The following is an 18,072-nucleotide window of genomic DNA, read 5'->3' on the forward strand; positions in this document are numbered from 1 at the left end:
TGTATGAATGTTGTCCCAGACGCTACCTTTGAACAGAACATCATGTTGTCAAGGGTGGACGCTGTCTTCCTATCATACAAAGACAAGAGCATCTGCTCAGCAGCAGCAACAATCTAATCTTTCTCTAAGTTCTTCAGGAATGTCTCTGCCAGTTCACAAAGTCGTTCTGAGCCCAGGAATTTCTGGAAACCTGTCCGTTTGCCAGTTCCAAAAGCTCGGGACGTTGTGTCACAACATATGGCTGCATGGATGACAGGCAAGATATGACATAAGCTACTACGTAAGCTCTGAAACTGCTTGATGTTCCAGCACCTGAACGGCTTTCTGCTTTTCTTGAGAAAGACTTCCTCTGAATCACTTTTGAAATGGCAGACCAAAAGGACTAAAAGATCTGTGTCATCGTCAACAACCACTGTCTCTTTGCCTTTTGCACTTTCCTGAACCTCAGCAACAATCATGCAGTCAGCATCTCCTTCAGAACAGAAAGTCACGCATCCGTTGTTCCGCAGCTTACAAGAAAGCAAGTCAATAAAACGTTGCTTGTTTTTATGATTGGCCAGAAACAGGTCTTTCCCGCCTGATATGCAGGGTCATGTCTGGTGTAAACTGAACCTCAGTGGACGACTTTCCCTCAGTTCTGCACATGTATGTGACGTCTTTTGTGCTTGGGGCACTTGTATAGCCATTACAGGCTTCTTGTACTTCTGTCACACATGTCTGACGTAAGTTTCAATGATGGAAATGTAAGTTGAGCCAGGAGACCAGGGATTTTTTTCTGAGAAGTGCCTCTCCATCCAGGACAAACGCACGTCACCAAGAAAGGCACTCTCTGGCATGGGTTTGGAAACTCTCTTCCAGATCTCATCAACAAGAAGGGCTTTATTTCCTTGACGAAGAAAAATAGAAGACTTAGAAAGAGATGATGGGTGATTCGACAGCTCATATCTGAACACCTCACTCTTGTCCTCGTATTTAGTGCCTGCGGCTGAAACCAGGTGCTGAAACAGAAGTTGAGGTTCGATAGCCACCACTTCTGCGTCGATCTTGACAGTGTTTATGGAGGCCATCGTAACAGCCTGTTCTGACCTAAAGGTGTATTCCGTGGCTTTGTGGCCTTCCATCTTCTTCAAGATTTTATTTCCCACTAAGTTTGCCTTGTGTGCATCCACCTTGGTGTTTGCAACCATACCTGTGGCTGTATTCTTCAGAACAGGACCAGCAATGAAGGGATCTCTCTCTTCCAGGAGAGCAAGGATGACCATCATGTCGTGACCATCCTGCCTCTTTCTGGCAATGATGATGTCTTTGTGCTGTTCACTTGAGAAAGACAACCCGGTGATGTTCTGAATGGACGTATTGATGTCAGCACAAGTGGGCATTGATAGAAGCCATGCTGCACGTTGGGATTCTGACATTCCACGATCACGTGTCATTCCCCCTGTTGATTTGATGCTTCTCATCAACACTTGCTCAATAAAAGATCGACAGAAAGACCAGCTAAGTAGCGATCACTTCTGCGGAAAACATGATGACCTTCTTGAAATTTGTTGTACACATCAGGGTTGGTTTGTTCAAGTTGCACCATATCTTGTAGGTACAGCTGGATTGACTTTGTGTACAGACTGTGACCAGCTGAAGCAAGAAAAGGTATCATCTCCTGCAACGTACTCAGGTGAAGATGCCATTTTCCCGTCCTCTCTGCCTTCAGAAAACATCGTAAAATATCTATGAGATGCCTGTATTGCAACCACGAGGCAGCTGTGGGGTGTTGTTTTAGCTCCTCCTTCTTTGCATCCAACTTGTCAGAAATTCTGGAGATAAGATGCGTGTTTGCCTCAAGGTCATGAGCTACAAGTTTGCCCTCCATGAGAGAAATTATACAAAGCCAGTCCATGATCAAGATCTTCATCTAACATTGGTTCGGTGAAGTCCGTGTGATCAGCAGCATTTGATTTGAAAGTCTCAATTGAATTTTGAAGTTCATTTTGAACTTGTTGATCCACTTGTTCCAAATGAAGGTCTTCTGGAACAAGATCTAGGTTCTGTGTAGCTGGCAGCTTGACTCCACATGTTTTTGCAGTCACGAATGCGTTTAAGTACAGTCCACTAAAATGTCCCCTTCCTGCTCGTGTCACTGCTTTTCCTTGCATCATGTGCATGACAGCGTTTGGAGAGAAGGGCAATTCCAGAACCTTTAACCTCTTGCAACCCACTGCCCTCCATTAACCGTCCAATGCAGCCTCAGAAGCTCATTTCAGCATGGAAAGCACCAAGGCGCAGCACCATCGACTTCATATAACTGGCAGGAGGCTCATTAGCAAGATGTCAGTGGCTTTCCACCAGAGTGGTTGATCCAGAGTCAGGACAGGTGTTGAGTTGTGTCGTGTGGCCTCTTTTGTGCCCATTATCGGCGCCAAGGGAGGCAATTCCGCATTAGTAACCTAGGCGGTTGACGCTGTAGTTACTTCCCTTCCGCCTACACAGCACGTCACTCCTGCCCCCAGTGCTGACCATCAACGATGTTTTTTTGGTTTCTCATTGGGTCCTGCTGCCCATTCACAGGCTTTACACACCTTTGCACAGCAACTGCACCTTTCTTACTGTTTCTAGGCTATTGGCCACTGAACTTTGGGGTTCTTCATCCCCCCACACTTGCACACAGTCCTCTGCAGGCAACCAATCCCATTACCATTCTTTTCTTGTTATACACAATAACAGGAAATAAATCACAATATTTTCCATTCTATACTTTTTGATTTATTATCAAAATCAACAACAACAACGACCCTCCCCCCCCTCCCCCCCGAAAAAAAGAGTGATATATATTTATACATATTTATATTTACATTTATAAATTAGATGTATACTTATCCCTCAGTATACACATGTGTGTGCGCTTACAGGATATGTTCACACAATTTTCATTTTAACATGTACAATCAAATTTCTGTTTCTGTTCATTGAGATCTATTCATTGAGATTCCCTACATAGCAATACATGCACACTTGCATTTGTGTCATTCTGTACACAATGCCCAGAACTCTCTGCGTCTTCATACTGGCACATTATTCATATGCGTATGTACATCTCTTATATATTTGTGCACACACAGATTTCTTTCCATTACTGATTATGCACACTTACCCATTTACTCTGGTACATCTGTGCACACTACACGTATGCTTATACAGCCACTTGTTTCTTGTGACCCGATCTCTTGTCATTGGCATATTCCTGACATCACTGATCACTCAAACTGATGGAAGTTTATAATCCTTTTGCACATATATGTATTCATTTTCGTAAATACATCCCTACCTTGCTTTTGGAGGACGACTGCACTCACAGACAAAACTGCCTCATTCACGCCTGAATGTATGCTCCTTCACATATCAGTAGTGGCTGGTCCTTAGGGACCGACACACACTCCCTTCCCACCCACAGGGCTAAGGATGCCCTCTCTTGGTGCAAGGAGGGACAAGGCAACCCAACTCATTTGCCTAAAACAATCACCCACAGAGCTAGAGATGCTCTAACCTGGTACAAGGAGGGATGAGGCAGTCCAACTCAGAGGTGCCACTCCAGACAAACATGCCCTTCATTCCTTTCAAGTTTGTAAGGCATCCCTTCTTCCCTCCCTTGCCTACAACAACCCTTGGTTTGCACCACTGTGGTTGTGACAACAGCTCCACACAGGGCCTACATCCTAGCCAGCCCTCCCATGAAGGGGTGTCTGTCTTTGCCTTCCAAGTTTTAGCAGGCCCAAAAACTGCCCACTGGGCAGGAGACAGTCACCCTAAGTCCATCTCTTCCACTCCTCACAAGCAGCAGAAGGCCTGTGTAATAATTGTTTTCCTCTATACTCGGGAGAAAGGCATACTGACGAGGACAGATGCGTCTCACAAAGCACAACAAACCGTCCATTAGCCACAGTGGCGTACCTTTCTGCCCACTCATACCAGCACGGCAGATGCCGCATTCAAGCACATCAGTTCACCCCATCACCTTGCTTGAACAGAGATTCAGCATCGACGTCTCAAACAATTGGAGTTTGAAAGCACTTTATGCACTTGGTCTTCCCTGCCTGATCCTTTCAGCCTCAACACACAACCACTGCTGTGGTTACAGATGGGCATTCCTTCTCAAGCACTGTCTTTCCAATGAGACACTTCCAAGGGTTTCTAGCCTAGGCAGGCTATCCCATCATGGAGCCCCAGCCTTCAGTCAAGGGCCTGTCAGAGGATGACTTTGTTGTCACTTTGGAAGCAAGCACCATGTCTTTCAGACACACGGTTGCATCACAAGACCCCGTCACATCCTTCTGGCTTCCTTACATTTCAGCAGAACCTGCATGGTGGACACCTTCATCCCTCAAGCACACAGCAGCTGTTTCCTGATTTACCCATGCTGATCGGTGTCCTCCTAGGACCAGTATATGATAATCAGTCGTGTACGACAATGACCATCAGAACAGCAGAGGAGGCAACTGCTGTCTCGACTATCCGGGCTGGAATTTGATTATACAATTTATAGTTGAGAGTGTTTTGCCAAAGTTGCATCCCCACTCCCTCGATCAAGAGGGCCTTAGGACTGTCACCATTGGGACGGATCCCAAAGGCTAGTTAGCCCCCAAGGCTACAGCACTAAGTCCCAGTGCAATTTGACTTCTAGTGTGAGAGACATAGTCATTCATGAAAGACTAAGTTGCAAACGATTTCCCTTTGCAGTTAAGAAACCACTGATAATACAGCTCTCACTTTGCTGTTGGCCATACTGTAAACGTATGTCAGATCAGTGAGTTGATGTAAATGGCCAGTACAACACATCTTGAGCCATTTTTCTCCCTGCCCCCGCCCTGCTCCATCCCAGACTTAGTGTGCACCACACACAGCCAGAGGCCTGTTAAAACCAGTGCTCTTGCTATCACTGTATCACTAACACTTGAATCATCCATGTCACTCAATATGAGAATGACAAATCTTTTTATATTCTCCACATAGGCAAAAAGCTGCTTTCAGAAAATTCTCAAACATTTTTTCAGTCTAATACCATCATCTTAGATGAACAGACTATAAATAAATAAACGAATGAATCAAACATTTTGTTGAAAAAAAAGAAGCATTTCAGACAACTTGCACATGTTTAATTTTTGTGTGACACTTGATTGAAAATTAGAAGTGATATAACAAATGGGCAACATGAGCAGTATGAAAAAAAGGAGTAAAATACACATGCTAACTCAGCACAAACACTTGTAGACTTTCAAACAGTATGTGTAATTATGTATATATTTGAACAAAACCTGTATACAGTGTATCATTTTACAATTTACCTCGGGCACATTGTCTTCCTGCTTCTTGGTTTCAACTGGAAGCTTGCTCATTTCTTCATTTCTTGACTTTGTTCCTGCAAAGTAAATGTACACATCACAAAAAATGAGAGATGGCAGCATTTAAAAATGTTTTTCAACATATTCTATTGTTATTTCCACTAAAGTTGCCTTACATTGTATAGAACTTACAACACTATGTGTATGTCTGGGTGTGTACATTACAGTATTACTTTATACAGTTATAGTTATACATGTCTGGTGTGTGTGTGTGTGTGTGTGTGTGTGTGTGATGTAACCCCCACACCCATACCAAAAAATTACACAGCACACATTAATAAGTTTAACAACTGATCGCACATAAGATTAATTAATAAAACAAAATACTAATTTGATTACAATAACTCACAGCCCACTAACCTAATAATAAATTCCAAGTACACACACACACACATAATATATAAGTATATGGAAAATATAACACTGAAAAAAAAAAATCAGTGAAAACAACTGATGTTCTTACAATTTTGTGAAACCTGAATATGTTTAAAGGCTTTGTCACGGCTCGTGGAGTTCATTTGTGCGCGTGTTCGTCTCCCTCCCCCTCCTCTCCCTTCCCCTCCTCTCCCTTTCCCCTCCTCTCCCTTTCTCCCTCCTTCTCTCTCCCCGTTTTTGCTCTATCGTTCTCTTGTGTGCTCAGTTCACGTGAATCTGTTGTGATGTGTGTCTGACATGACCGTATTCCTTCTCGTCCCGAACTCTTGAGGTGAGTTCGGAGTTTAAATCCAAGTCTTTTATTTCTAGATATTTTGGGGGGAATTAATAAGGTTGTGTTAATTATGTGTTATTTTGACATGTATTCAGCTCGAGTTATTGTCTCAAACTTATTTTCTTTACAATGAAAACTGTCTAGATTTTCCTAAACATTTTTGTATCGTGATATCGTGATATGGAGATTTAATATTGTCTATTTGGGTTTTGTTTCTGGAGAAACCAGTAAAATAAATACTGACTGTCATTTAGAGTTACCTGTAATGACTCTTTCAGTTTGTGTGTGGCGTAACTCTTTATCGGAGAAACCATAACAGTTCATGTACATTTGGCGTTGGTAGTTTTTGTGTGTGGAAGCGACTGCATCAATATCCACTTAATCGCCTACTTAGCGTAATATGAGAGGGGGCACTCTTTCATAACGTGTTAGAGCATAGTCTACAGAGACATGGGAGTCTTGTTACAGATTTGTTCCCTGTGACTTTTTCCTGTGGGTTTCCCCTGTCTGCCACCCTGAGAGAACTCAGGATTCGCCTCTTCAGTGGTCATCATTCCACTTCATCCCTGTCCGTTCCAAACTCCCTCACTCCCACTCCTTTCCCAGACCTCCGTATTTTCCAACGTCCTCACCCACAGTCCCTCATCCCGTTCCACCCTCTCCGATTCTGCAGGCGTACGACTAAAGCCAGTTCAGTGACACTGGCCTTCAACGGGCGAGTTTGAGTTTGGTTCAAGTGAACTGACATTTTTTTCGCGTAGATCTGAGCTGCCATTACCAGGGCCTACTGTGTCGTGGTCATGCTGCTATGGTGTAACCAAAGGAGAGTGTTGCTGTAGTTAAGTGTTTAAATTTGTGTGTCTGGACCAGGGTATTCAAAGTGCACAACAGTAAAGAATTGAGCTGAATTATCTGTCTCTGTGTTTTGTGTTAGGGTGTTAGTCTGGGAAGGTGCGGGGGGTTCATGGGCAACCCCTTATGGGTTGTGACAATGGTGGAGATGCGGGGTACTTATAGGTTAGTTAGGAGGGTACGGTAGGGTGTCCTTGTTTTGTGCGTCCCATCGATTGGTTCCTTGCATTGATCTGACAAAAAATTGAACATGAGTGACTTTCGATTCTGTGATAACATGGTGAACTGTTTGCTTGTCCTTTCGTTTAACTACTTCCGCTGAGAGCACTCCTTCTGACTGTTTCTCGGGAGAGCAGGTCATAGGGCACAGTAAAGTTGCATAGTAGATTGATAAAGTAGGTATCTCGAGCATCTTGTCAGTATGCTGACTAGGAAGCAGGCCGCAAACGCTTCCACACCGAGGTCAAAGTCAGCTGCTGCCAAATGGGATGACGTGGGTCTTTCCCCAGGGACCCTCGAGAAGACGAGCTGTCTGGCTGGTCAAGGACCAGTGGGGTGGTCACCCCCATGGTTCGCCTGCTGCAGCGAGTAAGAGTGGGGTCAGTCTGGACTCTGCTTCCGTCAGGATCCTTACTCCAAATTCCGGGCCTTGGGATCTGACTTGGGATTGTCAGATGAGGCTTTAGCTCATTTTGTGGTGGATGCGATCAAAGAGGAGAAAGAGGAAAGACGAGTCCAGGAAGAGAAAGAGGAGGCTAGACGTATCAGGCAAGAAGAGAGGGAGGAGGCTAGACGCATAAGGGAGGAGGAGAGGATATTCAGAGAGAGGCAGTTGGAGGAAGAGAGGCAGAGGTTCGAGAGGAAGCTCGAGCTCAAACAGGAGGAAATAGAGGCCAGGTCCATGCAGCAGCTCACCCTCACACCCTTTGATGGCAAGGACGACCTAGACTCATTTTTGACTCATTTTGAGAGAGTCGCCTTACTAAATAAGTGGAAACCCGTTTGGTTACTTTGCTTCAGGGCAGGGCCAGGGATGCCTTTTTACGACTTTCTGAAGCTGAGATTACCAATTACGATTCGCTTAAAGCCGCACTGTTGCGCGTTTTCCTACTAGATGCCGACTCCTACAGAAAGTTCAGGTCAATGAGAAAGCTGACTGATGAAACCTTTGAGCAGTTCCTTAACCGCATGAAGACCTGCCTTTCACGCTGGTGCCCTGCGAGCGGGCGGGATGAAAACAAAGTAGAGGACCTCAAGGATATGTTCCTGCAGGAACAGTACTTCTCCATCTTGACCCCGGAACTTGTCACAGAGATCCGTAAGGAAGAACCACGGAATGTAGAAGACGTAGCTCGTGTCGCAACAAAGGTCACCTGTGCAAGGAAGGCTGGGCGCTCAGCCGAAGCCGAGCTCAGGGCCGCCAAGAGGATGGAAAGTAAAGCTGACACTGAATTCAAACAAGTCCTGGTAAACGAGAGAACCCCCAGCCAAAGTGGCGCTGGAGAGCCAGGTGCTCGTGGAACCCACAAACCCAAGCCGCCAACCTGTTTTAAGTGTGGCAATGCAGGACACTTCGCCCGGAAGTGTACCCAGCCCAAGCGAGTGGCCCTGGTGGCCAGTCACATGCCTTTAGAGAGACAACCTCTACCACCCCCTACTCTTTGTGTCCCTTGTGTTTCACAAGCGTACTCTCCACGATGTGAAGCAGTAGTCAATGGACAGGCTGTCAGAGGTCTTCGGGATACTGGAGCCCACATGATTGTCGTGGCTCGTCACTTGGTTTCCTCTGATGCGTTCACAGTGTCCACTGTTCGAGTTGTTTTGGCCGAGTCCAAATGTTCATCCTTGCTGCCGATAGCTCATAGAGCTGGAGTCGCCGTTCATTCGTGGTAGATTTCATGTGGCCGTAATGGAAGCGCCTGTTGAGGATGTACTTATTGGAAACACAGCTTGTAAAGCAAATGGAGCTTTGGTGGACGTTCCCGTCTATGCCGACCGTAAGATCGTAGGGCATGCTGAGACCAGAGTCCAAGCCAAACGGGATTCCCAGCCTGTTTTTTTCACTTCCCACAGACGGTGTGAATTTTGACATAAGTAGAGAGGAGCTGATAGAGCAACAGAACCAAGACTCGGACCTGCAGAAAGCAAGAGAGTCTGCCGAGAGGAAGTCCGTTCAAAGCGCGGGGTCTGGGGAGGTAACCTACCGCCGCGAGCAGAGAGTTCTTGTCCGCTGTTTTAGGAACCACTGTGGAGAAGCCATACAGGTCTGTGTTCCCAAGGCTCTTCGGACTTCCGTATTACGGTTAGGTCATGATGCCCCATCGTCTGGTCATTTGGGCATGTATCCTACCCTGAACAGAATTCTTCCCTACTTGCATTGACCGGGCATGTGTGCTGCCATTAAGCGTTATGTCAGGTCTTGCGAGAGGTGCCTGAAGACAGTGGCGAAAGAAAGACTCTCCGAAGTCCCTCCTGGGAAGAGGCGCAGAGACTTTGCAGAGGGCAGCAAGGTGTCGTTGCTCCATCCCAGCAAATGGAGAAGACTGGAACTGGGATGGTAGCGTCCTTTCACTGGCATACGCCGAGTCTGGTCAGCAAACTCCTGCATCCGAGTTGGGAACAAGGAAAAATGTTTAGTGCCAACCTTATTAAGCACACCTTATTAACCTACCAAACATGCACACCACTAGCATATCATGCAGCCTGTATATTGTTTGTTCATGTATGGTTCAGTAGATTACATTCAGCTCGATTGTCATTGATATGTGTATAACTGGCAGTCAGAAATTGCTGGAACTGTGCATGTATTGTTGAAACAGATGGTTGATTTTGCTTGTTGTCTTCTGTTATGTTTAACTTCAAATGTGTTCTGTAAGATGAGATGGTGCGGAGCATGACGGAAACATTATTTTTTGTTTACGTTGTGGGTGTGGTTTTGGCCTCTGGCGAGCTATATTTAGGAATCGGGAAATACAAAATCTGACACTGTGGGGCGTTTTCAAGCATATTTTTGTACTCGCCGCGACATGTGGTGAGGGTTCAAACGTGTGGTTTGAACTTAAAACGGGGGTATTGTCACGGCTCGTGCAGTTCAGTTGTGCGCGTGTTCGCGTGTTCGTCTCCCTTCCCCTCCTCTCCCTTTCTCCCTCCTCTCTCCCCGTTTTTGCTCTATCGTTCTCTTGTGTGCTCAGTTCAGTTCCGAACTGATGCACGTGAATCTGTTGTGATGTGTGTCTGACATGACCGTATTCCTTCTCGTCCCGAACTCTTGAGGTGAGTTCGGAGTTTACGTCGTTTTGAAGGAAGGGTTTTGCTGGGCCTTTGGTGCCGTGCGTTGGTGGAAGGGTCGCCGATCCAGCAAGCGAGGTGTTGGGTGCCCTCTTGGACAGTTGTGGGGTTCGATTCCTGTGTGACCCCCTTCTTCCTCTGTGTGGATCTGTGTCCTGAGTTTTCTCCTGGGCCAGTGGTGTGCCTGATTCCTGGTGACAGGTGAGGGGTTGTATAGTTAGTTTGTCCTCGTGGTGTTAGTGTTGTAACTTGTGACATTCATATATTACTTCTGCATGTGTGAGAGCGCCTTACACAGAGTCGCAAGGCAAGCACAGGCGAAGGTTACGCAAGCGCGGTATAAGGGGTCGCCAGAGGAAAGCTTTCAGCGCGAGACAGTACATGTGACTGACTGCTGCCGCGCTGATGCTGATCTGTGAGCAGGTCACTGCGGCAGACAACTGATTCATAACAGTAAGCTAAGAACAGAGCTCTTTGGGGTCAAAAGGAAACAAACATTTTCAATTTCATGTATTTTATACTAAAGTGGTAGAAGACGCAAATCCACTTCTATGAATGTTTTCCAGTTTCCTACCATTCATGACATATCATAAAGAATGAAATCGGTATTATACCGACTGCAAAGGTGAATTTACGAAGGCAGCACGGGATCATTTAGTTCGAAAGTACAATTTTGTTGATATTTTACGCAATGCACAGCTTGGATATACTCCATGCTCCGCTTATTAACGTGTAGAATATAAATATCTAAATATGTGTTAACCCGGTTCGGTTTCAATGAACATTATTGGCGCTCTGTCCAGACAATAAACTGGGAAAGTATGGAGGGCAGATGATGGCAAAATTGAACATCATGTCTTGATGTGAAAAGAACGGTATGAAATACATATTTTTCTTTGGAAATGAACCGGTATTTGCAAATGTGACTCACGAACCCTGGCGCAGTAGACGTCGATTTAGCGTGGGATATAGATAATAATCATAATGATAACAATGAATCATAAATTTTATTAATGATTATGTAAAACTTTGTTGTAACACGTGTAACACTGAATCCAAGTTACCTAAACTAACTTTCCCGGCGCAGATGTTTGAATTACTGGATTTAAAATAATGATAGTAATGAATCTATCATGCGATCCTTAGCCAATGCGATGCATTCAAACAAAGCCTGTGCAAAATTATGTATTTTATTTATGATTGCCTAAAACCTTATGACATATGTAACGTGGAACCCAAAATACTGACCTAAACTAACTTCCCCACCCTGGATGATTTTATTTTTCAGAAACACCACAGGCACTCCATTTTCACATCAATCCTCCCCAGTGTTTAACTGTTTAAAGTACTACCGTTCATCTCATTATGAAATAGGAATTGTATTATTTATATCACTTGACAAAAGATTTCCTCTTTATCTGAAGAATTGTGATCAAAACACCGGATTCTTTGTATCTTTCTATTTGGTCAATCAACAGAAAACTGATTAGCGTTATCCTCACAGTGAACAAATATGTAGGATTGCAGAAAAACAAAATGTAATAAAAGTAAGACTTTGAGAAAAAACAAAACCAAACAACAACAAAAACGACTAAGAATAAGGAATTTTATTATCTGCGTAAAGCAGGACCAAAGGACATGTGTTCCGTGTCCGAATGTGACACATGACTTCATCTCAAGCACTACTAAACGTGAAATGCTTCAAACTTAATTACTTTTAAGAAATTCATTCACAATCAATGTATACTTTGGTTTTTCAGAACTTGTGTGATGTAAAATGTGGCTGTTCTAATCAAATTTTGCAAAACAATAAGCGCGTAGGGACTGACATGTTTCGGATACAACATTTTTTTTCGTTCCACACTTCGTCTGTCTTGTGAACTGATAAAATACATCATTTCGTGATAAAACTTCACCAGACAGCAAAAGCCAAAATCAAGGTAATTTAAGGGGGTGATTTTCTACTTCGAACTTTGTTGTTTGAAACTTTTGATGCAACAAGTCTTCAACTGAAAACAGTCTTACTGAACTACATGCGTTGACTTGGTTCGAAATCTTACGCCAGTATCAGTATATTACCGCATCTTGCCATGTGTCAGAAACAGTGATTGTGTCTAAACTTAATCGGATCAGAGATAAATGTACAAACAAACGATAACAACGACGAAATTAACATACACAGTTTTGTCTTTTTTAAATATAGCAACCACGGGGTGCGAATGACCATATCGGAGATTTCTGTGTAACATATGTACATCTCACACGCTGTCAGAAACAACACATTCTCTGAATCTGTGTTCAAACACACACAACTGAAGGGTGTTTGTCAAACCGATTTACGCTTTCCCGCGATGAATCCGCATGATTTATGTGGAAACAGTTCTAATTTTGTTTACATGTATATTTTTGAGGGGTCGTTTACATGCACAGAAGAAACACAGAAAAGCGGAACTGAAAATTAATATGCGACGTCGATTGCATTTAAATAGTTGAATACACTCCTTTTTTTCTCTCCAGAAAATGAGTGTATGTGCTGCAGAAGATAGATGTGTTGACCACCTGTTGCAAGTAAAGAACGTGTAGTGTATTCATGAATGTGCTTGCCTTTGAATGAATAAAAAATACGTCAAGAGGAACGGGTTGTTTACGTCCGACACGCGGGTTTTCTGCGCAATATTTCGAACTTAATGTACCATTTTTTCTGATGATCAATGTTTTATTATCACAACGAATGAATATAGATCAGGTCTGTATGTACTGGATTTTAATCAGGTTTGTACTTATTTGTTTCTGACCACTTCATGTTTAGACACATTGCCATGTCACAAAATGGCGCCGAAATTTTGGACACAAGAACAAACCATATTCTCACAAAATTGTTGCAGACATTTATCTAATGAATTGCAATCCTGATAACATGTGAAACATTTGAATAATCATTCTAAACACATGTTTATACAGAATCAGACTGAGAGACCCCCATTTACAACAAAGTTCTGGTGACTGACCCATTTTCATTTTTTAGGCAGTCTTTGCTCTTCATGACTATCTGATGCACTTCATTTTGCCACCTTCATACTCCAGCCAGATACATTTTCTTTCCCACGCTAAACCGACTGTCTACTGCGCCAGGGTTCGTGAGTCTCATTTGCAAATACCGCTTCATTTCCAAAGAAAAAAATATATTTCATACCGTTCTTTTTACATCAAGACATGATGTTGGTCGATTTTGCCATCATCTGCCTTCCATGCATTCTGAATTAATTGTCCGGACAGTGCTCCGACAATGTTCATTGAAACAAACCTAGTTAACAGGTATTGAGATATTCATATACTACAGGTTAATAAGCAGAGCATGAAGTATTTCCAACTTGTGCAATGCGTAAAATGTCAACATAATTGTTCTTACGAACTAAATGATCCCGTGCTGCCTTCATAAATTCACCTTTGCAGTCGGTATAATACCGATTTCATTCTTTTTGAAATGTCAGGACTGGTAAGAAACTGTAAAACATTCATAAAAGCAAATTTGTGTTTTCTACCAATCTATTTTTAATAGATGAAATTAAAAAAATTTGTTTCCTTTGACCCCAAAGAGTTCTCTTACTGTATCTGCCGCAGTGACCTACTAACGGAGGTATAGGACAGCATATGCGCGGCAGCAGTCAGCCACAAGTACTGTACCGCGCTAAACGTTTTCCTCTGGCGACCCCTTATACCTTTCCGTTAAATACAATTACTGACGTAGTATTTTATGGAAATAGAGATTTGTAAGAAAAGAACAAAGGAAAAGATGCACTGAACAGTGAACCAGCTGTCAATGTATGTATGTATATGTATGTGTATACACACACACACACATTCGACAACCATGTCGGAATGATAGAGTTCACAAGAATACATTGGAATGAGTCCGTCCTAAATCGGACGCCATTCTGGTTCAATGACCCTGTAGGCCTAGCGGAAATCGACCATTTGAGAACTGAGCCAAAGGTGTGCTAAATCGAGAGATTGCCAGCATGTTCGTCCCACGAACCATTTTTTTTTTTTTTTTTGTGTGTGACATTTTAATTTCAATTTGCAAAACATTTAACTCACCTCGACAAGTTGCTCTGGGCCTGCACACGTTTCCATGTTGCCGGATGTTTGTCGCCCGTCTCGTTGTCAACGAAAAACTAGTCTCGCCCAGCGCTTCGAAACACACGCAGTGTAGGGTGACGTCACAAGACGACACTCAATGGAATTCAAGTGTTTGACTTGCGCACTGAAAAAGAACCCATGGCAACGAGAGTGTTGTCCTCTGGCAAAATTATGTAAAAAAAAAAAAAAAGAAACCGAATCCACTCTGATAGGTACACAAATATATAAACATGCACTATAAGCCTGACAAGACCGTTCAGTTGCCCGGGGTTATGTTGCTGTCACTGGCAGCTGCCTAGCAAACCGGGCGTGGTGTGGTGTATATGGATTTTGTATTTGTATTTTTCTTTTTATCACAACAGATTTCTCTGTGTGAAATTCGGGCTGCTCTCCCGTGGGAGAGCGCATCGCTACACTACAGCGCCACCCATTTTTTGGGTATATTTTCCTGTCGCGGTGCAGTTTTATTTGTTCAGTTTCCTATCCAAGTGGATTTTTCAACAGAATTTTGCCACTGGAACAACCCTTTTGTTGCCGTGGGTTCTTTTACGTGCGCTAAGTGCATGCTGCACACGGGGCCTCGGTTTATCGTCTCATCCGAATGATAGCGTCCAGACTACCACTCAAGGTCTAGTGGATGGGGACCAAGAACTTGAAATATTGGCGGCTGATTCACGGATTCTCTTGCTTCCTTGGCGGACGCGTTACTTCCACATTTGTCCGAACGCAGTGACGCCTCCATGAGAAACTGAAACTTATCAGAATGGGTGATTGAAATTGCATGGCAGATGTCGTTCAACTGAGTTTGCCGCGCGCTCGCACCGCGCGTTCGTTAGTATGTGTTAGTGTTTGTCTCAGTAGTTTGTGTGTGTGTGTGTGTGTGTGTGTGTGTTTCAAGTTCAGTGTGCGCCGTGCCGTGCGTGCGCGAGTGTCTGTGTACTAGTACGTGTCAGTGTCAGTGTGTATTTTTCGCTCAGTTCAGTTCCTTTTTTGCCGCTTTTTTCTCTTTTCCCCCAGCTGTCTGTAAAGGTTTTAAAACAATTCTTGTTAAGTTTCCATCGTATTTTATCTGAAACTGATAAGCTTATTTTGGAAAATGGACAATAGTTGAGCCTGATATGAAGCACCTCTCTCTCTGTCCCTCTCTGAAAACCAGGAAATGAACCCGCGTGCACACTATGGGAATGAATCAGCGCGAACGGCGAGCCCACTGGCTGAGTGATGTCGGTTTTTTTTCCCTGCCTAATGAAATTATTCCCTGTCACCCCGCGGGAATCTATCTCCCCACTCCTCCTTCGAAAGAAGCCAGTAGTGAGTCCAGCGCCATCTGCGTCTGACCGCTGTCTGTCACTTCCTTGTCTGTCGCCACCAAGGACATCTTCGGAGATTTCAGCTTCTGCGTTTGTCAGTACACAATGAATCACAGACACACGTAGTAAATGTTTCCTTATTTGGCAAAAAGAGGCCTGAACCAATCGCACTGCAGTCCTCTCATCGCCGCGCGCTGTCAGATCACGTGACTCAGTGTCCCACGCTCTCACACATGCACTCACACACACACACAAAGTGTGACAAGATGGCGAGCAAGGGGCACGCGGTGACTCTGGATGATGATCAGGTGGAGGATTTACGACAGATTTTCGATTCGGTAAGTCCTGTGCCGTTTTTGCTTCGTTGTTTGGAGATGTTCTCCGTGTAAGAATGATTATTTTCAATTAAAGTGCACCGTGTCACTCACACAGTGGACGGACGCAGTGTTGTGGTGACAGTAGTCGTGAGGCAGGCACTGGATGGGTCAGTCAGCCGCTCTCTGTCGTCTGTCATCGGAACGCGTTCGTCACCTTGCACTCCGTCCCTGCCTCCTTTCCTAGAAAGGCGTATAGCAGTAGTATTATAGAAGGGGGGCGGGCTCGCAAACAGTGTGACTGTCTCAGGTGCGAATGACTCGGAAGAAGTTCTCCTCACGGTGTTTTTTTTTCTTCTTTTTTTCTTCCCGGTTCATTTACGATATGCAGAGATAGAAATTTTATGCCAAAGACTTGTCTTGGAATGTGCCCTTATATATAGATGCACAAGCAGTTCATCAGTTTCAGTAGCTCAAGGAGGCGTCACTGCGTTCGGACAAATCCATATACGCTACACCACATCTGCCAAGCAGATACCTGACCAGCAGCGTAACCCAACGCGCTTAGTCAGGTTAGGCTAGATGACTGCTCTTCAGTAAGAATGTGACCTTATATAATAATACATGCACATGTAGGTCATCACATGAATCAAATAGCGAAACAGATAAGGTAAAACAAACCTGAGGTAACTGATTAATGGAGAGAAAGACAAGTAGACATACATCATTATTATAAAGACTTTAAAAAAAAAAAAAGTCTTGCCGGGAAGTAAATGGAATAGTGAAATGGTCGCGGGAATTATCTTGTCTTCCTGTTTGTTTGTTTGTACAAGTTGTAGGATTTCCAAGTTAAAAATCTGGTATATGATGCATACCAGCAAAGTGAGACCGTGAGGTGTATGATAAATGATTTCTCCATTGCAATGGGAAGTCATGAACAGCTTTGTCTTTTGTGAAGGACTATGATTCTCAAACTTGGAGGCAAGAATGCACTTGCTCTTAGTGCTGCAGCCTTGGGGGCTATAGTTGGCCTTTGGGAACCATCCCAACGCCGACTGTCCTAAAACCACCTTGACGAGAGAGTAAGGATGTAACACGGGCAAGACTCTCCACTATAGTAAAAATTCTAGCCCAGATAGTTGGGACAGTAGTTCTAGTTGCCTCCTCTGCTGTTCTGATGGTCATTGTCGGACACGACTTATTGTCTTTTGCGCACAACTGAATTGTATGATGATTATGTGGAAGACTTACATGGGCCCTCAGCGGCAGTATTGATGTCATTTTCCATTCACTGACTGGAGCTAGGAAACTGAGAAGCAGACTATTCTTTCACAGCTCTCACCCATGTCCCACACACTGATATGACATTCCCATTTTGTGTGTGGATCGGTGGCCTTCACAAATCAACCTCTGTATCCACCCCACCTCTCTCTCTCTCTCGGGCAATGGAACGATCACCTTTCAGTTGCCGTCTTTAATTTCTTTGGGGGGGAAAAAAAGTCTCAAGTGGAGACCGTCACAGTTGAAGACAGCTATGCACAGTGTGTTGTCGACTCGGTTTCTCGTATTTTATATCACTCATGGTTGATATTGTTCTTGATCTCCTTGCAAGGGAACTTGACACGTGAAAGTGAAATTCCGAGTGCCCACGCAGTTTGTTTCGTCTGACGGTCCACACATGTCTACCTCACTCTCTTGCCTTTGTTCGCACGCATTCTCAAAAACGCCATCGTTCTCACTGGCACCATCACGTGCGCACACACACACACACACACACACACACACACACACACACACAGAGAGAGAGAGAGCAGAAAAAACAGAGAAAAGAGGGGGGTAGAGATGTCAGATACGTCAGGTGTGAAATGGCAGCTCAGTGTCGCACGTAGTTTTTTTTTAACCTCCCCGCCCTGACGTTCCTCTCTGTATACAGCAAGCCATCGACGTGAATTCTCCACAAAACCACACGGGCTTGCTGCCATCCACCCATGTCACACACACCCACCCACACGCACCCCCCTTTCTCCCCCCTCACCCCCCTCCCCCACACACGCATACACACTGTGGCA

General features: G+C 44.2%; 1 protein-coding gene and 1 long non-coding RNA gene across 2 annotated transcripts in view; one reads left to right on the plus strand and one right to left on the minus strand.

The window, feature by feature from the left end:
• Window positions 1–2,898: 2,898 nt before the first annotated feature.
• LOC143301655 (uncharacterized) lies at window positions 2,899–15,701 on the minus strand. Its single transcript, XR_013057821.1, has 3 exons — window positions 14,338–15,701; window positions 10,242–10,430; window positions 2,899–5,407 (listed from the first exon to the last, which is right to left on the minus strand). It is a non-coding gene; the product is annotated as an uncharacterized LOC143301655 (long non-coding RNA).
• A 105-nt stretch (window positions 15,702–15,806) lies between these two features.
• Window positions 15,807–18,072, plus strand: part of LOC143301653 (plastin-3-like) — a 156,885-nt gene continuing 154,619 nt past the window's right edge. The window contains exon 1 of the mRNA XM_076616087.1: window positions 15,807–16,027. Coding sequence (XP_076472202.1) covers window positions 15,923–16,027 — 105 coding nt within the window. The 5' untranslated portion in view covers window positions 15,807–15,922. The remainder of the gene's footprint in view (window positions 16,028–18,072) is intronic.

The sequence above is a fragment of the Babylonia areolata genome, chromosome 27 (genome assembly GCF_041734735.1).
Source record: "Babylonia areolata isolate BAREFJ2019XMU chromosome 27, ASM4173473v1, whole genome shotgun sequence".
NCBI lineage: Eukaryota > Metazoa > Mollusca > Gastropoda > Neogastropoda > Buccinidae > Babylonia > Babylonia areolata.